Raw genomic sequence first — 24479 nt, forward strand, 5'->3', positions numbered from 1 at the left:
GCGACGAAAAAATTTTACTCGTCATAAAACGATAAATAGTTTGTCAAATTTTTATTCATAAAAATGCAGTTTCAACTGCTTTTTATTTTATAAAATCCGTCTTCTTGCGCCACCAGAGGACCTTTTAAACAATAGATAGTCTGTTAGCTTTGGTCAATAGTAGTCCAAATTCAATATAATACAAACGTTTGTTTCTTGAAAATTTGATCACGATTTAAATACAGTATTTATTTTTAATATTACCAATATGTCATCGAAAAGAAAACGTGTATTATCATTAAAAGACAAATTAAAGTATTTGTTTCGATTATCCGAATTTCCCCTTATCCTGACTACCTTCATCCCCAATTAGTCCGGATAATCGAGGTTCTACTATAATAGTAACAAGATTTATTAATTGAAAGAGCCGGGAGAGGACCCGGAAGAAGAAAATGTCTAGGGCCCCAATGTGGGTTAATCCGGTCCTGCATCGCGGAGTAGCACATTGGAGGACGACGCTTACAGATCGCGTCACGTGACCTCGTTCGACGTTATCATATCATCTGACCAATGACGTGTTTCCCTTGATTTATTTTTCTGGCAGATGGGCTCGTTCTTTCTGCTACACTTTGAGGCGTCACGTGATCTGCAATGACGTGTTCCATATCACGTGATTCTTCTCTTTGAAACAATTATTGTATAATAACTCTAAATTTAAGTAGATGGCTTTTAATTAATAATATAATTTGTTTTTGTATAAAATTTGATACTTAACCTTTATAATTTTAAATAGAAATTTAGCTATTAGTAGAAATAAACTTTTAAACATTAATTATATACAGTGGTGATATTCGAAATATTTAACAAAGGGTTCGCTAACAGAAAATTTTTCCTTAACATTTTTTTTTTTTTTGTTCAAATGGTGCATTAGCAAGATTAGCGCAAAAACGGAACTTAAGATACTCATATAAATAAAAAAGATGCGTTCACAAAAGTAAGTCAGTTAAAATTTAACATTGTTTATGCCAGAGCTATATATTTTTTTATAAATAATAAAAAAGTGTTCAAAATGGTTTGTTTTGTATTTATTTTATTACGACACGTGTTCCGCAGCCATCTTGTATTTTCTCACGCGCGTGGGATTGTGGGTATGAAGATTTAGTTTCAAGAACTCTCTTGAGTCGGTCGCGATTGTACCTCGTTTCAGTCGAGATTGAAACGGTCGAGGGAGGTCGTACCAAGGCGAACGTGATGCAAGGCTCTAGTTTAGTAGTGCTACAGAGTATAATACGTATATTTTAATATATTTTTTAAAAGAAACAAAACCACTGAGAATTGTTACGTGTGTTCAACAAGGTTCGGAAAACTTTGAAAATGTTAACAACGGGTTCGAACCCGCTGAATATCACCACTGATTATATAATAATATATATGTTACCGCTAAAGCTCGAAAGTCGTTAATGTGTACATTACCTAGCTAATCTGCAGATTAACTAGGGTGATCCGTTAAAGTTNTCACCCTAGTTAATCTGCAGATTAGCTAGGTAATGTACACATTAACGGATTTCGAGCTTTAGCGGTAACATATATATAAAAAAACTATATTACATACTGTACAAATGTACGAACAAATAAAAACCCAGCGAAGCGGGTCCTTGCAGCTAGTTAATTATAAAAAATGGCTTCCAAAAAATATTTCATTGTTGTTTAAAAGAAAACATCTGTTTTATTTGAAAAAAGGTTTAAATTTTTTTTAACGTCGAACTTGGTTCCTAAATTGCTTTTTTCCCTTTGGATAGCCAACTTTACAGGGGCCCCTTGTGATTCGGTTTCTCTGTATTATTCGTATTATTCGACAAACCTCTTTAGTTTTAACTTCTACTCCTAATACGAAGGCAATTAAATCAAAAAATGAGCCCATAGCTCTGCCAGAGAAAAGGAGACGTTGCTAAAACGTTACTTGAAGAAGACAGTGAAGAAGAAAATTTTCCTGATAATTCTCAAGATGATGAAGAGGACTGTTCATGCATATATTGCAATGATCTTTTTTCCCGATCTAAGCCTGGAGAAGACTGGTTAACGATGCTTAAATTGTTTGCGTTGGGCTCACGCTTCTTGCGCTGACGTTTCATTTGTGAACTTTGTCAGTAATTTTATAGTTTTTACGTGTATATCATTTTGTCCTTACGTAATGTGCCATTTTGTCCATAGCATATGGACAAAATGGATTTTGGGTGATCTCAATTAAACTAACAATATTTATTTTCTATTATTTTAATATTGTAAATGTTTAGTATATTTCATAGGTAAAGAACCAAAGATGATTGGTGTAGAATATGACAGTGCTGTGATTTACCAATAAATAGTGTGAGGGTGGTAAAAGCGCGTCGAAATTGCGACTAATTACAAACTTTTACGTCGGAGAGTTTCGAAGATAGAAACGGGTCAAGAGGGGACAGAACCCAGATGGGACGAAAACTTTTTCGAATTGTAAAACAAACGCGACGCGATGATAAACAACGGGGGGGGGATGTCGACAGAGAGAAAGAGCTTTGTCGAGATGCTCGCGAACAAGTGTCGGGTCGAAGCAATCGAGAAAAAGGGGGGTCTAAGAACAAAGGGGACATCTGTTAAGTCCGAACGCGATAGGGGATAAATGGCCACAAGAACATCTGGTGGACCGTTTAAGTTCAAAGATGTCCGAGAGAAAGGCCAAAACGGAGAAAAATACAAGCGCGAACGGTAGTTTACGCTTGTATTAAAAGCCCCATCATCACCTCTCCGACCCGGATCGGTCTCAAGTTTCGCCTAAAAACAAAAGAATGACCAATCGGGGTAAGGGAGAGGGCGAAAGGGACCAATCAAAAGGGTGAGATTCGGGGAAAATCTTATAAAACCCCCGGATCTCAAGGACAAAGCAGAGATTCTCAGCCGCTTCTCTCCGAGCCGATTCTCCGCAGTTCTCCTCTGGACCAGTATTTCCACCAGTGGGCCAAGATCTCCGTCCATCCGCAGCATCAGCCGTCAGAGTCACCTCCTGTACAACGGACACATCTATCAAGGACCCGGGATACGCAACCCCAGCCTTCACCCATCCACCGACATCGGGAGCTCCCCAGCGGAAAGATCTAGATCGAATTTTCTGTGTTATTACTGTTATGTAAGTTAACCTTATGTCAAAATAAACGGTTTTCGTGTAAGACACTTGTCATCTTTGTCTCCTGTCGCCACCACCCACGTACGACTTGATCCTAGGTTTTCCTGACGCGCAATTAACCTATTGCCCCCTAAAGTCGGCGACCTTACAATAGTTATGAACCTAAAATAAAACCATATATCATTTTGTACGTATTTCCCCTACGATTTTATAAACAAGACATAATCTTGTTGACAATTAATATTTTAAGGTAATATTGTTATTGTATAACAACTTTTGTTAGACATTTAATAAAATAAACTTCAATTTTTTAAATTTATAAACATATTTCATAGGTAAAGAACCAAAGATGATTGGTGTAGAATATGACAGTGCTGTGATTTACCAATAAATACTTATGAACCTAAAATAAAACCATATATCATTTTGTACGTATTTCCCCTACGATTTTATAAACAAGACATAGTCTTGTTGACAATTAATATTTTAAGGTAATATTGTTATTGTATAACAACTTTTGTTAGACATTTAATAAAATAAACTTCAGTTTTTTAAATTTATAAACAAACTGTTCAAACTTTTCTAGAAAAACTAAAATTTATTGTTGTGTATTAAATATTTTTTATTAATAAAAATTTAAGATTTGTTNTTTTAGTGTCTACAGTGCGGAGAGTTAAAAATGTATTCATCTTACATTAATTTGATTGAAAAATTCAATTAGAAATGAATTTTTAATCGATTGAATTTATCGATATAATTTATATTTAAATTATGTAATAGCCTCTATTAATTGAAAGAAGAATTCACTTTTATAACAAATTAATATTTAAATATATTTACTTATCGATAAATTTAAAAAAAGAATTTTGAAAATGTAGCCTATTGATTTTTGTCATATTCTCTCACAACAAACGTGAATCTTATTAATGTTTCAGAATACATTTTTTGCAACAAAGAATGCTCGTTAAGTTAATGAATGTAAACAACATTTTTGTGTCCAATTTAGTAGTGAAATGCATGAAAGTAAACTCAATCTCACTAAAGTGAATGTAAATAAAATTTTCATATCCAGTTAAGTAATATTATGCATAAAGTAGTCAATCTCATTATTAATGTTTTTGAAAAATATCTTAAAGATAAGCCTAAGTTTTATTAAATCAACGTTCTTGTTTGTAAAAGGTTTCATCTGGGTACGCTTTATTGTTGCTCTTCATTTCTCGAATTAATCTTGGAATTCTATGATGATATGTGAAAACTTTACGCTATGCAAGATAGTCACTAGTTTTATTTAAATATTGGACGAAATTATAGTCGAGATATAATACAAAATGGCTGATGGTTGCGTATATTGTATGCTTCATCCTAGTATATCAATCGGGATGATTTTTGGAGATATCATTTATCAACGTTGCGAGCATCATAAATTAAGCGTTAAACAAACAAAAATCATGTCATTTTATGCAAAGTTTGTGCATATGATATTCATTAGCCTGTTTTTAATGATATTTACAGCACTCGGGCCTAAAGCTAGTATAATCGCTTGTACAGCTAACTTCATGCCAAAACTTCCTGTAAACAGGATCAGTTTACTGTTTGCAGAAATTATTTTTGCATTTTTACATTTAAGCTGTATTATTTTTATGCAATTGGGCAGGAAGAAAAAATTAAATTTCAATATGAAAATATCAGGGTATCAAGGTGAAAAAGAAAAATTGCTCAAATATCAATTATTGTTGAATGTACTTTTTGGGTTTTTGTGTTTCATAATATTAATAGTTAACGCGATAGCCTGTTCAACAATTGTTTTCAAATTTGTTGAAAAATATTCCTCTTCCTTCAGAGCACTAATTTGTTCTGTTTATTTTCAAGTTGGTGTGGCTTTCGAAACGATTTTGTTTATGTGGATCGTACCAATTTCAATAATGGTGGGCATAGTAATACTCGAAAGATTTAATGCATTGTCGAAACAACTGCAAGAAGCAAGGATTAATTGTTCGAAATACAATATAGACGAATTAATTTCTAAACACGAAGAGCTCTGTCATTTCATTGATCAAATCAATGATAAATGGGGAGAATATTTCTTCATATTATTTGGAGTCGTTATTTATTTAGTAGCATTTCTTATCAATGCTACTGTATTTAACGAAATAAGTTCATATATCCGCATTCACATCCTTTTAATCTCACTTACCATATTGTCTATTGCGTTGATAATGTTTTATTCTCTTGCACTTGCTCGTTTCTCATCTTCGGTAAGTCTAGGTTATCTAATTATCTTTAGTCATGTTTTTTTTATTTTATTAAAACTAATTATTCAGAAAATTATATATACTGATAAATTTTTTATCATAATGTTGCAGGCTTACGATTCTTTTCAAGAAATCAGGAAATTAAGTGTTGCTCCTTTGGAACTGGAAGAAAAACTTAAGGTTAAATTTGTGAAATTTTTTAAAGTCAATAATAGTAATTTGTGATTAAAAATTAATTTTTTAACGTTTAAAATAATCAGATTTTAGATTTTATGAAGAAATTTCGTGAAAACGAAATTGGATTCAATTGTGGAGGTTATTTTTTGATGTCAAAAGAATCTCCAATAAAGGTAAGCCTCAATACACTTGCATGGTCAAAGATGGAGTTTTTGAACTAACCATAAGTTTGATTTATTCTTGTCAAGAATAATACAAACAAATATACTTAAGAGTATTTTCACCCAATATAAACAGGCTTCTTCAGTTACAACTTTGAACAAGAACTGAAATGTTTCTGTTCTTGTTTAACATTTCACAACTTATGATTAGTTCATGATCATCGCAAGGTACAGTTTCCACCGCAACTTTGTTTATACACAAGATGTAGATTTGTTGTAATAAAACAAAGAACCATAAAACCAATAAGCTAAATTTATTTTTCTTATATTTGTTCTGTTAGGTGTACAAGGCACTCTACACCGTATGCAATATGCTGCTGCAAATTCGAGATATCTTATGGGGTACAAAACGATCTTGTATTCCTATCACTAATCCAAGTCAACTTTCAGAATCATTTCATAATATAAGTATGAAATAAATGAACACTATTCGCAGCCTATAATTTGCTATAGTGTACTTTTAAAATATTATAAAAGTCAAAATTTGCAAGACTTGCACGGATCTCATTCAATAAACTCAATTATATCATTAAAAATGACATATCTGTAAATCTCTAAAAAAGTATTCAACTAGTGCATTCCCTGTGTGTCTGTCTGTCTGAAGACAGAGGAATGCGTGGATAAAAGTGTGTGGTAGCCCGGACCGAATTTCTTAAGTGGAAATAGGTTAGACATAGTCAATATATTATCATGTCTTCTTATAATAAGATTATACTGTTCTAAAAAATAGAAAAAAAAAACGAGAGCAAAGAGGAGATTGGAAGACTAAATCAGAGAATTTTCAGAAAACGAATGGAAAAATAAGGCATCATAACGAGAAGAATGGTAGATTTTAGGGAAACCTTCATCCAGGAGAGAATAGAAACAGGCTGAATATAATTGAAAGTTAATTTTTTTTGGTCTTAATTTTTTATTAAATGTATAAAGGTATTATACTTAAATAAATGATTTATTTAAACTGTACAATTTCAATACCATCAGTATTTTTCATTTCATCACTTATTTCAGTAATAAAAAATCTAGCAACGGGTTGCGTAACTTTTCCCCCAAAAAAGTTAAAATTGTGTAGTGCTCCATCTGCTACGGGATTTGAGCCGTTCACAGGCCAAATCGATTAACTCCATTTGTAAATATAATCGTTATTATTACATTTTTCGCATAACTAATTTTTAACGAACGGTATGTAAGAATACATTCTACAATGTTCATTTAAATTTAAAGTTTAAAAAGAATTTTAAAAAATTTATACTATCGATTTTCCTACTTTTTGTTTTTTGGAGTTAATCGATTTGGCAAGTGAGCGGTTCATTTTATTTTAAAAACGTTTTATATTATTGTTTTATAAAAAGACAAAAAGCTTACCTTTGACGTAGAGATGAATTTTATGTATATTAAAAAAAAATTGCAAATGCTAGTAACAAGTAAAATCCTCATTAAATCCATCCTCAGTCGAGATATGACACACGACTTCTATCTTCCCACCCCTCAACTTTTTATTTCATTTCTTGACGTTAAGATCCCGAGTCCAAAAATGTAAAAATCTGAGAGATCACTTTTTTTAACCGATCGCCATACTTTCCATCTGTTATATATACAGTATATATATATTTTACTCTTTCCACCCTGTGGGAACTAGGAGGGACTCTTATAGCAGGCCCATTATGGGTTCGCCAGGCCCACAATGGGACGACCGGATAGTGAGAAACGGGGCCCGACATATCCGAAAAAACTTGGGGATTCCTTGACCCGTCCGGATTCGATCCCGGGTCCCCCAGAGCGGTAGGCATGTTATATATAACGGCAGAGAAAGTAAAATTACTTAATTATTTTGACATTTAAAATATTATATAAAATACTTTCAAATCTCAAACATAATAAAAATAAAATACTTCTTGTTAACTTTACATTTTTAATTGTTAAATTGGTGTCCAATGTAATGCTTACCCAGCTTACAGTTCCCGAATCTATATTATAGTAGTGAACCACCTAGATTTTTTAACAAATTCATTATTTAAAAAATCTAGTTGGTTCACTACTACTTCTAATTTTTATTCTTGTGAATCGTTTCAGAAATAATTTTCGAAGATTCACGAGTAGCAGCGATAGAACAAAAATTGTATGCAAAACAATGATCTAAAACGCGTAGAAAATATTGCATATTTTCTATGAGATGCCGACAGTTAGGGCGGATGAGCAATATGGGAGAGTGGGCACTTTTTTTTCTAACTCTTTCCGCCCTGTGGACACTAAGAGGACCTCTTTTTGCAAGCCCATTATGGGTTCGGCCAGGCTGGGCAGTCATATCCGGTCGGATCGCACCTCCAAAAAATTCCTGGGGATTTTTCGACCGTCCGGATTCGATCCTGGGTCCCCCAGACGGATGGCTGAGCGGTCAACGGGGTGCCACCTTGACCGCTCAGCTATCTATACGCTTTATTCAGATCTACTCGTAACATCTATACCCCAAAAACGAGGCGGGTGATCGCGATAAGCCACATTATATCGTAACTTAAGTTGTAGGAATGCCAACGTTCAGAAGCCTGGTACAGAAATATATCGCTGTGACACAACGAAGAACCTGACTAAATAAACTCTACGTAAAGTACTTTGTCATCTAAAACGGCATATTTCTATCTTCAGAGATGTGTCATCAACAGGGCCAGGGCCGTGCCAAACACATTTGGCGCTCGAGGAAAACCTCAACGTTGAATCAGAGTTGCCAGGTATTTACAAAAAAAATTCTACGGGCTCATTTTAGACCCACATTATAGATGCAAACGAAACTGAATAAGATATGCCAGGAAAAGTAATTTATGCCAAGTTATCTAAGCAAAGTGGCGATAAATAGCTACAAATCTTTATTGGAAAAGAAACAGAATAACTTCCTTTTATAATTCTAAATTATGAAAGGAAATTAAATTATTGCAAAATTAAGGTGAAAATTGTCTTGAACTGTCACTGGTGTTTGAATGACAGGAAAGAAAACTAGCACAATTTTGTATTTTTGTGAAATTTTTATATTTCAATGTAATTGTTAATACCGTCGGCCAGGTTTTTAATTTTACTAATATTTATTACATATTCAATGTAATAATATGCGAAATTTGAGAATTTTGACTCGAACCCGAAAATAACAATTTAATTTTTTTCGTGTAATTTACTAGTACTTCATGTGTAAATTCTACATTGTGACACAATGATGAGATGTGGATCTGCTATCCTCGGTATCATTTGATCATAAGTGGACTGGTCAACGATTGACGCATTAACCAGCCTCGAAAATATTTGTTCGGAAGTGACGGATCTCATGTCGTCATGGGCAAAATGGCCCTGGCTTAAATCGGTCCATTTAAACGAAACTTGAAAAGTAGAGAAGGGACGAAAACCAAAGGGGAGATAGACTTCGGAGTGTCTTTCTCGACACTGTCCATGATTAAAAATATAATTTCTATTCATAGTAGTAATACAAAATTCATAGTCTATTCTTATGAATTTTGTATTTAAATTACTTAGACAATGAGCGCGTTCAGTGGCAGAGGCTTTAATACACCTGAATAAGCAAACCAATGACAGTTTGTTTTAATACATTGCTTACTTATTCAGCTGTATTAAAGTTGCTTTACCAGGCAACACCCGGAATGATTATCGTGCTACCTTGCAAGACAAAAAAAATTATTATTATTCGCGAATTATTTTTGTATAAGACGAATTTCCAATTGTATTTATGATCGCAATTAATTATTTTTTATTTTAGTGTGAATCGAATTTCAATTGACGAGGACACAAAATTTCAAAGTAGTAAATATCTTTCATTCTTTCTTATTGATCACTTTCATACATTCACAGTCACGATTCTTTGAATTACAACAAATGACAACTTTATAATTCAGCAACACCGGAAAAATTGTCTTTAAAGAATAATAATAAATAGTTCTTGGAAATTAAAATTTAATAATTAAAAAAAAGTCGAAATTATTACAATACGTAAATTATTGCTATGATCTGTCCTGTTTTCATTCTTCTTTCAAACTTTTTATCGTTTAGTATGAGAATTTTCTAACCGTAAAATGCTTCTATAGATTTTTTGTAAGATGAGAGAGAAAGGAGATTCCATAAATTTTTCCAATATTTCTATCAGAAAAATTAAAAACTTTCATTATGAAAGAAAAAAAATGTGCAATTCATCCCATTTTATTTTTGAAATAATTTTTCAATATAGAAAATTTGACAATTTGAAAGGGGTTTGTGCAAGAAGCTTAAAAAAATTACCTATAATGGCCATTACTAGTCTTTAATATTTACGAATGCCTATTATATTTTGAAACTAAACGCTCCACATATAATTTTTAATCAAAGAAAGCAGCATTTTACCATAAACCTAATGCAAAATTTTGCCAGATAAGCTTGTAAATGAGAAATCAGACACACTTTTGAAAAATGAGAATTAATTGGCAGTTCTTTTAAAGAGAAATTTTTGGAAGCATCATATTAAATTCTATAAAATGATGTAAAACATTATACAAATTATTATGAATGTTTAAAATGACGATGAACAAAGTAAATAAATTTAGTTATATCCAAAATTTTCATTTAAAATCTATATTTTATATAAAAATTATTACTTAAGAAGGTAGAGATTTTGCATAAATCTCTCCTGAAGACGACATTACTTAATTGAACAATAAATTTGATTCTTAGGGAAAATCGTTGTAAATCAAAGTTGATATATATTTGACTGTTCAATTTCATGTGAATTCAAGGAATTCCTTAGTGTTCAATATCTATTAGAAGGAACTTTAATTTTACAACTTTTACTATATTTTATACCTTTAAAACTTCTATGAGAATATTTGGTTAATATATTTTAATTACGTATATTTAAACTTAATATTTTCAACAAATATTTTCAATTTGTCAAAAATAATTTTAGAATTTAGAACATAATTAAAATTATAAAATGTATTTTTAAAACAAGAAGTGATTAGTTTAATGGTTTGTTATGCTATAGCGACTTTATTACTTACACAAACCCCTTTACTTGGTCTTTTCATAATGGAGTTTGAGAATTGCTTCAGGAAAATGCATTTTAGCTGCAAGGCAAGCTATTTATATCTTTAAATTATAAACGATTTGATGACATTATGTGCAAAAAAACAATTGGAAAATGGAATAGATGCAATGATGATGAATGATGACAACACTTTTCGATTTTCATACAGTTTACACTTTCACTTTTTTCCATTTTTTGAGGGAATGTGACGAATTTAACTTCATTTGAAATTTATATTTTTCCTTTTTTCTTAATTCTGAATCTTGGTGTTTGTCCAAAAAGTACACTTTTGGCACCAAACCAAAAAAACTGTGCATTTATAAATTTAGATGTCTTTTTTTCTGTCTCATTTTTATCAAAATTAATTTATACTGGATTAATTCACAATTTCTTCTAAAATGTTAACCAAGAAGTTAATGACTTTTAGCTGCTTCTTTTGCTGCAATTATTAAAGGTTGTAGACTTGCCAATGGCCTTGACAATTTCAGAAAAGGATGCTAAAATAATGTAATAAATTTATTAGATATTTAAAGCATCCATTTGAAAAAAAATAAAAATACATATCTAAAAACAAACCTTAAGTAACTCTGAGGCAGAAAAGCGACTGTCAACATCTACCTCAAGGCACTTATCAAGAAAATCCTGGAAGACAGGAGACAATTTTTCTTTGTCCTTAATTTCTGGTTTGCCATTTGTTGCAATCAAATAGAGTGCCTATGAACAAAATAATGCTTTTGTGAATACAAATTTGATCAAAATTTATTTGCTAATAATTTTAATAAAAACTGTTAAAATTTTCTGCAATTCTACAGGTAAATTAATAATTAAATCAATCATCATTGAAGAAAATTCATTACACAGTAAATTAAATTTTATACGATGTATAAAGAAATTCTTTAACATTGTGCTTTAATATATTACTAAACATGAAAATAATTGTTCCTCATACTATAAAACTATGTAATTAAATAATCAGTTCCTTTCTAATTCTTGGAAATAGATGATTGTACAAGAGAGGAAATTAACTTTATGTAATAAAAATTGACAAAAATATAGTTCTAATGCTCATATTTTAAATTGTATGTCAGTTCTGAATAAAAGAAATGGCTATTTCATTTATCTCATTTTTAAAAGAAAAAAGTTTATTGACTAAAATTTCTTATGACATTTACAATGTCATTTATAAGAAATTTCATGTATACAATAAATTAAAGAACTGCTTTGTAGGCTAATCATCTTTCATGATTTAACATCTATAAAGAAGTAACATTTTGCATTTACTTTTTAACATTTATTAAGGGCAACATAAGAACAGTTGCAAGGAGTTGATGTCCGATCATTATTTAATGTTTTTGGGTGTTATTTTTAGTTAGTTATTTTCTTTTCAGGGGTCTTTTTATTTAAGGACAAACTCCTAAACACTCATGTGAAAAATTCAAAAAGCAATGATAGAACTTCGTATCTGTGACTGTCCCATAGCGCAAACCAATGTAAATTAGGGCAGTGCGGAGCTACACTGAGCTTCAAATAAAAGACGGATCGTCCCCTACTGCATGTGATATAATTCCTACCGATGACCGTTAGCGACATGTCAAGGAAAGTGATTGAGCATAAGCAACGTATACTGTGGTTGAGTATTTCTTTTGGGCTGGAGATTGGATCTTAGATTGTACAATTATAAGAAATAAGAATTTCATTTGCCTAATTGTTTATTTCTTGATTTTTTGTTACTTGACTATTTGACATTTTTGAAAATTATACCAACTTTGGTTATAATTAATCGTTTGAACAATAACAACAATCTAATAAATATTTATTGTGAATTTTTACTAAAGTGTTTGTTTTGGATATCTATATATCTTTTGTTTCCCATAAAGTCCAGGCCTAGTATTTTTAATTAAACATGAACCCTAACTTGTGTGACCCCCGCCTTTTGTGTCACGTGGTGTGTTACACAGTAAGTAACATATTTTAAAGCAAATTCAAAAATATTTATAATGAAATGTACTAAATCAAATTGAGTTACTTCTGAATAACATCTCATTAACTATTCAAACAACTAGAATTGGAATAATTATGAAACTGAAAACAAAGTTGAGCTGATGGTTAAAAATTTGTAACGAAAGAAAATTTGGAAATTTTAGTCATTTATTAAAGATTAAATAGCAACTCCAACTCTCATTTTAAAAAAGTAGTTTTCCCTTGTGTGATAAATCTTTGGAAAAGATAATATTTAATTATCACAGAACTACAAATTCTTATTTGCATGTTGTATAAATAAAGCCTGTGTTACATTACTCACTTTAAAAAAGTAAGCTCCTCCCGTACTTACACTCTTCTACCAGCATCTATGTCACTTGTCAAAACAGTCCTTATTACTTATTCATGACCAGAAATAACTGATGGAAGACAAAGCGGAAGCTGCAACATCTAAAGCCACTTAAACAAGGATTCAAATATAGCTTTGACAAATGGCATGGATGCTAGCATGTGTGTAGTTGCCAAAGGAGCTTACTTTGAAAGCATTATTAATGTAATAAAAAGTTATATTAAAAGTTTGGTTTATTTTTGACTATTATATATAGTTGAAAATATGCTGTAATTGAAGTGTAATTAACTTAATTCCATAAAGTATAGATTTTACCATAACTGGCAGAAGAATGTTTGAAATTAAAAAAATTTTACTGCCAATTGATTTTTCTTATAATATCTAATTTCATATAGAACCATTAATGCAAAATATTTTTATGCACATATACATGAAAGGATAGGAAATGACCAAGTTCAAAAATTCACTGAATAATAATGGAGATAAATGTAAGACTAAAGCACAAAAGGCTATCAAGCATAAACAGATGTGACTGCATCCACAGCATATATTGATATCCAAATTACAATGACATAAGCAACATAATGTGTCAGATGGTATTGTTGTTCCATTGTCACTGGGCTGCCATTTTGTTTGATATAGAAAAGTGGACTACAGAATAATGCACCTTTGGATTAGAAGCTTATTTCAAAAATAATGTTATGTAGTTGCTATACAGTATATATTCAGACAACATTAACTTGGATTATCAGAGATGTTTAGATACTTGCACCATTACAAAGTGGGTTTGTTCCTTTTATGATTACAGGTAAATGCAACAGATATAACCAGCTAGAGTGAAAGGACAGTGCAGAATCAGTAATGATTAAAACTATGTGCTGCAGTCACATGAGGCTCAAGAAGATCTGCTCAGTGACATGCTATGGCTCTTCAAATTTCAGATTGATCATTCAGGAAAATCTTGCATCAAGATCTTCATTTCACTACTATGCATGATCATCTTCAGAATACAAAAAAATTTACAGTCATTGCTAATGTGTGACTAGAGATCATGTGCAAAACCAGACAGGTAAATGGCACTCACTTGATTACTATTTGACACCAAATGTAATAAATAGCATTTGTTCACTAACAGTGTGTTAAAATATGCTATGAATGTAGGCACATTCTGTATATATGTTTTTCTAATACTACAATGCAGTAAAAATTTAAAAATATGGTTTTATGGTACTTGACGCTAATTCATTATAATATTTAAACAAAATAAATTTTTGGACTTTAAACATTTATGTTTTAAAGTCTATTAATGTCTTTATTCATATAAGTGTATCTCTTTTTTTTTTTTATTCTTTGTCCTGTAGGCACTGCATGTCTTTTTTTCAAGCCCATTGTGGATTTATCTAGTCCTACAATGGGTAACTGGATAGTGAGGAGTAAGGCTCAAAATATCCAAGATAGATCCCTGAAAAATTCCTGGAGTTTGACTATCTGGATTCAATCACAGACAGTAGGATAATGCCTTAACAGCCTCAGCCATCTAGCTAGTTGTATTTATCTTTTAAGAACTTTTGGCTTAAGTAAAATTATTATATAATGTAACTATTTTCTTTAAAATTTAAATTATGTAGTCATTACAGTTTGAATAATTCAATATTTTTTAAATTATTTCAAACATTAAATACATACCCTCAATGGATTTTCATTTAAATATGGTGGTTCTCCTTCAATCATTTCAATGGCCATTATACCTAATGACCAAATATCAACTTTTGGTCCATACTGCTTCCTTGTAACAACTTCTGGTGCCATCCAGTAGGGTGTACCAACCATTGTTGTTCTTTTATTTTGCTCAGGCGATATTTGAGCACAGAAACCAAAATCAGCTGTACATAAAGACAACATATTTTTTAAATTATATTTTTAAAAAAATCATTTATCTTAGGTATAGACATTGCTTTACTTACTCAATTTAACACTCCCATCCATTCCCAGCAATATATTATCACTTTTAATGTCCCTATGAATAACTTGATTATAATGTAGGAACTCTAGAGCTTGAAGAACCTGTTGAAAATTCAACAGATAAATTCTAAATATATAGTTATATTATTTTTATAAATTTTAAATCTCTAATGAAAACTCCAGCTTTTTTAAAGTACATAAAATTTTAAAACCAAATAAAAATACTAGCAATGTAAATTTTATTATTATTATTATTATTATTATTATACAGTATTTAGTAGGTTATACTCTGGGTACATTCGTAAAGTTGAACAAGTTAAACGAGAATGACATCATCGTTATTCTTATTTAGTTAGACTTTTCAAACGATTCGTTTATAACTAAATGGATGTTTCAAAAATTGAAGATATGAATGTTGTCAGTGCAGCCTTATCTGAACTATTTTTCTTAGATTGCTTTGGGTGGACAGTTATTTCAATCATTTCACCTTTTAATTCACAATTTAAATACTCAAGTAGATTTAGAAACATCAGTATCGTTGGGTGCCATTTTCTTAATGAAGTAAACTCACTCTTTCCTTTGTGAACTTCGTTAGAGTTTTGTTTGAAATATCATCGCAGAGCATGTGCAATGGACGAGATTACTACTATTCGAACGATTTGTTACTAACGCGTTTAACTCTGACTTTTACGAATGTACCCTCTGTTGATACTGGTGGCTGTGTACTATGCCAGACCAGAGTCAAGGCATAGCAACCAAAAACTAAAATTAAATAAGTGTGTCATTGTCTGTATTCAGGAATTTCCTAACAATATAGCATGTACTCAATATAGTAGCCTTCTGTAGTGTGATGTATGTATTTCTACTCAATTGTAATGTTCCCAGGCTTTTGCGTAGTGTGTGGGGTATCACACCTGTACAGGAGAGAACAACAGGTACAATAAGCACCCTATCCATCCTCCACAGATGCCTTATTTCCTGGGCGAGTTCTGTGTACTTGCTAATTTTTTCAGTGCATGTGTTTTGTACATTGTGAGTGTTTGGAATGGCTATGTCTATAATGTATGTGGTTTTATTGTGTTTGTCAATGAGTGTGATGTCTGGTCTGTTGTAGTAAATTGTTTTATCTGTGATTATGGCTCTGTCGTAGTACATTTTGTGCGTGTTGTTTTCCAATACTGTCTGTGGAATATACTTGTAGTATGGTTCGTGAATGTCTACCAATTTGTGTTTCTTTGCAAGCTCTTGGTGTATTATATTTGCTACTTGATTGTGTCTATGTAAGTAATCTGTCTGTGCCAAGAGCTTGCACCCAGAAGTGATGTGTTGTATAGTTTCTGGCATGATGTGACATTTTCTGCATGTGTCATTTGTGAGTGTTGTATCTTTGAGTATGTGTTTTCTGTAGTTTTTAGTATTTATGACCTGATCCTGTATGGCAATCACGAATCCTTTCGTCTCCCCAAAGAGGCATCCCCGATCTAACCAGCTGTTTGATGCAGTTTTGTCAACAAAATCCTGGGAAAGGTCATAAGGATGCCTGCCATGGAGTGCCTTTCGAGCCCACAATTGCTTGATGGTGTCTATGCTTGATGGTGCTATCATACAGACTTGACACAACATATATTGTGTCAAGTTTGCATGATGTGAGTGTAAGTTTAATGGTGTGTTATTTGAGTCTGCTAGAGTTACTGCTTTATGTAACTGCGATGTTTCTCATTTCTTGTGGAAAAACTCTCACAGTGACTGTAATTGTTTGTAGTGAAGTTTAACTATGTCGATCAGACCACGCCTGCTATCTTTACGTGGAAGGGTTAATCTTTCTGCAACGGATTTAGGATGATGATGTTTATGCTTAGTAAATGTTGTTCTTGTTTTCCTTTGGAGTTGCTCAAGATCTGTGTGAGTCCAATGTATAAGTCCAAAAGAGTATGTGAGTACTGGGATGACATATGAGCTTATTGCTTTAACTGTGTGTTTTGCATTTAACTGTGTTCTGAGGATAGCATTTAACCTACTTTGGTATTCTTTAATTAATATTTGCTTTATTTGTGTATGTTCTGTAAGTTTGGCCTGTTGGAATCCTAAATACTTGTAGAACTGCCCTCTTCCATGGATTCAATAACTTCTCCATTTCCAAGTGCAAAATCTTCTTTCTTCAGGATTCCTTTTTCTGTGTGTAGTTTTTTGCATTTGTCTAAGCCAAACTCCATTTGTATGTCCTTGGTGTATGAATGTGTGATTTGTAGGAGCTGCTGAAGTTGTTTTTGTGTGGATGCATAAAATTTTATGTTGTCCATGTACATGAGATGTGACAGCGTAAACTGTGTTGTTTTTTCATGTATGATATTGTAGCCATATTGCGTGTTGCTTAACACGTTGGATAATGGGTTCAGGGCTAGGCAGAACCAGAGAGGACTCAAGAAATCTCCTTGAAAAATTCTTCACCTAATGAATATCTCATTTGTTTGTATGGAAGTGTTACTAACCCTGAGATGTAGTGTTGTTCTCCAGTGCTGCATAGTGTTTTGGAAGAATGCAATGAGTGATGGATGTATTTTGTACATGTGTAGAATATGTAACAGCCAACTGTGTGGAACACTGTTGAATGCTTTCCTGTAGTCTATATTTGCCATGTGTATGTTTGTGTTGTTTGTGTGCTTGCCGTAGAATGACTGAATCTATTAGTAACTGTTCTTTGCATTCCCTGTGATTTCTACGGCAACCTTTTTGTTGTTCCGTAAGAATGTCATGTTCTTCAACATGTTTGTATATTTTGTTTGTGATACAGGATGTCAATAATTTGTAGTGTGTTGGAAGACATGTAATTGGTCTGTATTGTGTGGGGTCTGTGGTGGTGTTGTTTTTAGGTTTCATGTAAATGATGCCCTGAGTAAGAAATTTTGGCATGTCTTGTGTATTGATGATGACATGTGTTAGATGTTTAGCTATTTCCTGGTGCAGTGATGTGTAAACTTTTTGTATCAGAAATTGTGAATGTTGTCTACACCAGATGTTTTCCAGTTGTGTGTTCTGTTCACAGTGTAGTGGATGTCATGTATGTTTATTTCAGCACAGGGCATAGTTGGTATGTTGTGCAAGTTTCTGTTCTCCTCCTCGATCCAGCCTGCATCAGCATTGGACCAAAGAGAAGACCAATAAGTTGTGAGTTCTTCTAATGTTGGTGTGCCACTGTGCTGTGTATCAGTGTTTGTTTTGGTACTAATTTGTCTGTAGAAAAAATTTTCATTGTTTGTGAATAATTTATTTTGTTGTTTTCATAGTGTACATGTTTTGTATCGTTTGAGTCTATGTGCTTTGGCTGCAAGTTTCTGTTTTAGTGTATCGATGTATTCTGTAATGTGTGTGTTGTGATGTTCGTGTTTTGTGTGTGTTTTGATTTTCTTGAAAATGTTTAAAAGTTGTTTCATTAATTTGGGCGTTATGTTGTTTTTAGCGTATTGTGTCAGCCTGCCTAATTGCTATCTAATGTCATTTATTTGTGTTTCTGTTCTTCTCTGTTATTGTTATTATTATTATTATTATTGAGTATTATATATTAAACTGATTTCTATGTTATCCCTTTTCTGATTGTTTGTTTACTGTCTCCTTAAAACTCANGTGACAAAGACTGATCCGATCTTACAAATCAATCTGAAATGGAAAGTATATGCACCAATAATCATTTTATATTGAGTATTATATATTAAACTGATTTCTATGTTATCCCTTTTCTGATTGTTTGTTTACTGTCTCATTAAAACTCAACAACTGCATCTCTTTTATATTTTATGTTTTCGTTAGAAAAAAATCAGTAAATAAGGAAAACTTGCAATTTTAACTTTAAAAAAAATTGATTACATTCAGACTGATATTTATTTAAATACAATTTTACATTTCCAATTTGTTTAATTCAAATTATTTTTTTAACCAAATATTCCATATACTGTATAAATGAAAGTGAAAGGCTATGAATAGAACTTTGAAAATGTTATAGTACAAATGTTTTCAATTTATTCTAATAAAATGAAATGTATTCTAATAAAAATGAATATAACTAACAAAATGAATTCACTCTTATGAATTAAAATTGCAGTAATCACATTTTCTTACAAAAATATTACTGATAAATAACATTAACCTGTAGACTACAGAAACAACATTTTTTCACTTTTTCTTTCATTTTCTATCAGATTAAGGTAGATAAAATTTTCCAATATTTTATAATTTTGACATATTTAGTAGCATAAAAAGTATTTTAAAATCATAATTGCATTTAAAAATAAGTAATATTTGAAATGCAAGCACAGTATTAAAATCTCTCTTTAAATAAAGAATCAAATCTCAGAAATTAAGAAAATTAACTTTTTACTAAATAAAACTGAAGTATATTTTAAAATCAACCTTCACTATGAAAATAGTATTTTTAATTTTTAATATAATCTAGCAATGAAAAAAAAAACTCAATATAATCCCACTCTTTCCTTGCTTAAATGAAACTGCATAATTTGCAAACATTTAAGGTAGATTTCTTTCAAAATTGCTGAAAAAGTTTTTATCTGCATTTAGTGCATCATTTTTTAACATTATAATATTAGACACCTAATTTTTGATCCATTAAACTAAAAAGGCATATGAATTAGCTTTTATTGGAATTTTTATGCTGTAACTAACAAAATGAGTTAAAAATAGTACAGATAAAAATACTATAACATGAACAGCTACTGAAGGAATTACAATTGAAGCTTCTCATCATGAAAAGACTAACCATGAAAAAATTATGTTGAACAACATATGCAAACCAATGCTCATTGTAAAGTTAAATATATACAGTAATACCCCAAACTTATGCGATAGGTGGGACCGAGCGATAACCGTGTAAGTCAAATTCGCGTAAGTCGGGATATAATTTCACAATTTGTGTAAAATCCAAGTCAGATGTATGTAAACTAATAAATGTTCTCGTTAATCTTATCTCATTTTTTGATTCGTTCACGGTTACAAGAAATCACCACGGAGTCTCTCAAGTCTCCATAGATATAATAAACACAGAATTGTAGCTATGTGTCGATTCCGCGCAACACGTCTGAACATATAAGCTGAACAATAGTGTGGGGGGAGTGAGTAATCAAGAGTTGTGTGGCACTCAAACAAAAAACAGATCGATGAGATTTGAAAATCGCATAAGTTGGGGTAGCGTAAGCGAGGTGTATGTATATTGTTAAAACAATGAAATTCCCCAATTTTAGAATAATTAAAATTTTAAAATTGATTTTTATTTATATTAATAAATAATCCACATACTTCACGACAAACAGCTGCAATCTGTCCTTCATCCATACATGTTTCTGTGACAACATCTGTTAAAGAACCTCCAGCTAGATATTCCATTACAACCTGTAAAAATATTCAACTCTTAAAATCAAAAAATAATTAAAAATATAAACATTTAACCCTTTAAATATGAAGATACATTCTTCCTAATAATGCATAAAGTAATGACAACAGATATGATAATCTCTATTAACTTGTATATCAATGGTAGTATCAACAATTAACAATGGTACATCATCAATGTAGCACTGAGCACTGACTTTTTAATGGGGTTTTATTTTTCAAAAATCACGAACATGAACCAGCAACACCTGCAGGCTATAAAAAAAAAAAAAAAAAGACATATTATGCAAGCTTCAAACTCTGATTCAATGTTCGATCGGGGCTTCCAAAAGGTGGCACTATTACACTCGGGTCTAATTTGGCCTTGAAAACAAGAAACACGGAATTCTGAACAACATACAACAGAATAACTACATAAAAATTGATACAGAGAACCATAAGCATCCTCATAGGGGGCAAATGAAGCACTTGCTCTCCATTGAATTGAGTAAAAAAATTCCACAAATTATAATCGTAAAATTGATTCAGATAAGTAAACTTACACTTTCATCATGAGACACTGTCTATCTTTTTGTATAGATGCAATACTGTATTCTATAATCTACTTGTGAAAAACCCTCAAAAAATTTAATAATTAAATAAAATGTATTGATGTAATTGTCTCCAAACTTTGTGCCCTGAAAAATTTTTTGCAGAGACCCATTCATTGGACAATAGAAAAATATCATTCTGTAAGAAGTTTTTATAGAAAGAGCAGGGGGCACTAGTTGTTTTTTTGTGATAGGACAAAGCAGAAAGATGGCTGCTTAGTCTTTGTACAAAGTTAATTATTATAATTAAAATTAGTTCATAGTTTTTTACCATTGCCTTCGAATTATTTCAAAAAACTTGTACACTCCATGAACACGAGTCGTACACATTCATTAGTTTCTTTTTGTATTTGCAGAACAGGCTACAAGTCATGCATTTTCTGTTTGTTGATAATAGAATTTGGAGCCCCTTGGGAATTAGGAAAAGGTCATGTGTCCCAGTATTGAAATAGTACTTTTTTAAAATCCAAGTAATGAATTTATCATGAAATCACTATTTTCAATAGAAAAACTTCAATAATCTATATAATGATGTTTTCCACAACTGTCATAAAGGAAACAATTTTCCAAACATGTCTTCCTGAAATATGGAGATACTACCTAGTCCCTAGACAAGCTAACTTCCAAAATATATGATTTATTTTTGTCAAACTATCTAAAAACTGTTTAAAGTCACCTAAATGAATATACTGTATTCAAAGATAAAAACAACTTAAAATGAATCAATAATCCAAAGCATGCTAATACCAGTTATAAAAATTTTTTTAAATTTAAAAGTCTGTTATAATGAAAAGGATAAATGCTTAGAGATTAATTTAAATAAACTTGCAATTTACTTCTTTGCCTATACATATATGCAAATTAGTAAATGCCATAATAATATAGTCTAAAAAACTATACTATGAAATTCAAAAGATGATTAATTTCAAACTGTATATCCATATAGACAGACATGTTAAAATATTAAGATAATATAGAATAGTAAAAATATTTTTAATAATTATTATATATTTTTCAGCAGTGAATATTAAAAAATTTCTTACCCATAGTTCCTCTCCTACTAAGTAACTATCCAAATAGTTCACTACATTTGGATGTTTATTTTCACGCATGACAAGAATTTCATTGATGATAAGTTCTTTCTTTGGTTGTTGTGATAAATTCATTTGTTTGATGGCCACTTCAACTCCAGTTGCTATCTCTATGGCAGTGTATACAGTGCCAGATGCCCTAAAAATTATTTCTTAAATTGTTATTTATTACACACACAAATTTTCAATAAATAAAATGAGACTTCTCACCCTTGACCAATTTTTTCCATTTTAGTATATTTACGATTAGGATCACCAACTGATACAATATTCCTTAATTTCTCCATAATCTCCTCATCTGACATTTTCTTCTTCTTTGGTCTAGCAGTGGAATTATTATTGTTTGCAATGTCTTTTTTATCAAAACCAATAGCTCCATTCTTAACTTCTTCCTCAATTGGTTTAGTGTACTAAAAATCATTCTCTTTTGTTAAAATTTTAATAAATAAAGATAATTGTTTATAAGTAAGATAAATGAAACTTACAATAGATTTTGTTTTCTCTGGTCTAGCTGCAATAGGAGGTGGAGGACCAAGATCTTCTTCCTCAGGAGTCGAAGGAGGAGAAGGGGAAGGTTCATTTTTTGCCTTAAACATAAAAATTGCTTTCTTAAAATATTTTGCATTTAAAGTGATCTTTTAACTAGTTTTTCTTATCCAATATATTCATACTTACAACTACCAGAGGAGGAATGACAGTACTTGTTGCATATTTATCAGCAAGATAACTTGGTCTTGGTGAAGGATCTAAAGCAAAAATTTTATTTAATATAAATTTATTGCAATTTTATTATTATTAATACTGTATGTGGTTTGAATAAAATTCAGAAAGCATTGATTTCTCTTTACATTCATACTAAAATCAATAAGACTTTACCATAGTCAAATAGCTTGTCACTTTTTGCTTCTGTGTATAATAAATAGGTTATGATTAGCATATCATCTTAGAAGAATAAATAAAGCATCTAACATAGGAACTCTCTTTTTAAGAATTTAAGAATTCTCTTTTTAAGATTTTAAGAAATCATCTGAAGATGGAACATCTTCAGATGATTTCTCAAAATCTTACAGAACAGTCAAAAAATTTTTTCTATGAAGGTGTTTCAATAAGTAACACCTTTTATTTTTTTAAACAAATGTTTTAATGTGCATGCAAAAATGTGAATATAGTAAATAAAGTTTGAATTTCTGGCAACATTATTGCACAACAGGAACACTTGTGTTGCCTGTTGAACATTTCCGACAAATGGAAAGAAAAGAGCAGCAAAGTGTTATTCATTTTCTATGGTCAGGATGCAAGAAATGTGAACAAATTCATGCAGAAAGTGTACAATGATGATTGCATGGGCTATTCAAACATCCATTGATGGTGCAAAATGTTTAAAAATGGTTGTCAGTGTGTGATTGATAAGCGCAGGTCAGGTCGTCTGGTAAGTGCAGTTTGCCTCAAACAGTCGATGCTGTTGATCAAACAATTCAAAGCAACCACCACATTCTCTTGAAGATGCTGTTGGAAAAATTTCCTGGTGTCCTGTTTGGTCCTTTGAAGAAATTCCTGGCTAGAGAGAAGTTCCATTCCAATGAGGAGGTTAAATCGACTGTTTGCAGATGGTTGTATGGCCAGGAAACAACATTCTACAACACAAGGATCTTGAAGCACGGGAACTGCTGGGACAAGTGCTTGAACCTGAACAGTTCTTTGTCTACAAGTAGCCTAATCCACATATTTCATTTTGTATATTCTGTATTTTCCACATGCATTAAAATTTTTGCTTAAAAAAATAAAAATATTGAAACCTCCTCGTATATTGAAAGTCTTGATAGCTATTGTAACATCCTTATTTAGATTAGAATAAAAAAAAACTAATAAAAATTTGAATGTATATCATCATCACCACTTCATTCACCTTACATTGACTATTCTAGTCAACTTAACGTAATAGTCAATGTAAATTCTTATTGTCAACTAAGAAAAACTCTTATTCTAATTCTGAATCTCAATATAGCATAAGAAGAATGTAATATAATTCTAGTTAATCATTTATGATTTAGTTTTTTTTAATTTTAATATTTCATCAACAGTATTATTTTCCTCCATGTTAACATATTTTGTGCATTTGATTATAAAAAAGAAAAAACACTGCCACTATTATATCTCAATTCAATTGAAATTCAGTGTTATCATTTTCATATCATAAATATACTGTATTTCATTTTAAAAAACAACTGGTATCTCAAATACCAATATTTAAAACATAACATGAAAATATTAATG

At 31.2% G+C, this 24479-nt stretch overlaps 2 protein-coding genes across 9 annotated transcripts in view; one reads left to right on the forward strand and one right to left on the reverse strand.

Moving 5' to 3' along the window:
• Positions 1–14802, forward strand: part of LOC111628553 — a 17568-nt gene extending 2766 nt beyond the window's left edge. The window contains exons 2-5 of one of the 2 annotated variants that reach the window (XM_023372377.1): positions 5006–5391; positions 5500–5568; positions 5649–5738; positions 14527–14802. In XM_023372377.1, the coding sequence (XP_023228145.1) occupies positions 5035–5391; positions 5500–5568; positions 5649–5738; positions 14527–14592 (582 nt within the window). In that variant the 5' untranslated portion in view covers positions 5006–5034 and the 3' untranslated portion in view covers positions 14593–14802. Of the gene's footprint in view, positions 1–5005; positions 5392–5499; positions 5569–5648; positions 5739–6067; positions 6693–14526 lie in introns of those variants that run through there. The other variant, XM_023372376.1, reaches the window with a different exon arrangement.
• Positions 9575–24479, reverse strand: part of LOC111628551 (serine/threonine-protein kinase PAK 3-like) — a 96366-nt gene continuing 81461 nt past the window's right edge. For all 7 annotated transcript variants that reach the window (XM_023372371.1, XM_023372372.1, XM_023372368.1 and 4 more), the window contains 9 exons: positions 22881–22951; positions 22691–22792; positions 22416–22615; positions 22158–22344; positions 20432–20524; positions 15130–15229; positions 14852–15048; positions 11413–11550; positions 9575–11333 (listed from right to left, as the gene is read on the reverse strand). In XM_023372371.1, the coding sequence (XP_023228139.1) occupies positions 11250–11333; positions 11413–11550; positions 14852–15048; positions 15130–15229; positions 20432–20524; positions 22158–22344; positions 22416–22615; positions 22691–22792; positions 22881–22951 (1172 nt within the window). In that variant the 3' untranslated portion in view covers positions 9575–11249. The remainder of the gene's footprint in view (positions 11334–11412; positions 11551–14851; positions 15049–15129; positions 15230–20431; positions 20525–22157; positions 22345–22415; positions 22616–22690; positions 22793–22880; positions 22952–24479) is intronic.

This window comes from Centruroides sculpturatus, unplaced genomic scaffold (genome assembly GCF_000671375.1).
Source record: "Centruroides sculpturatus isolate CEXI.00-Female unplaced genomic scaffold, Cexi_2.0 scaffold217, whole genome shotgun sequence".
Taxonomy (NCBI): Eukaryota; Metazoa; Arthropoda; class Arachnida; order Scorpiones; family Buthidae; genus Centruroides; species Centruroides sculpturatus.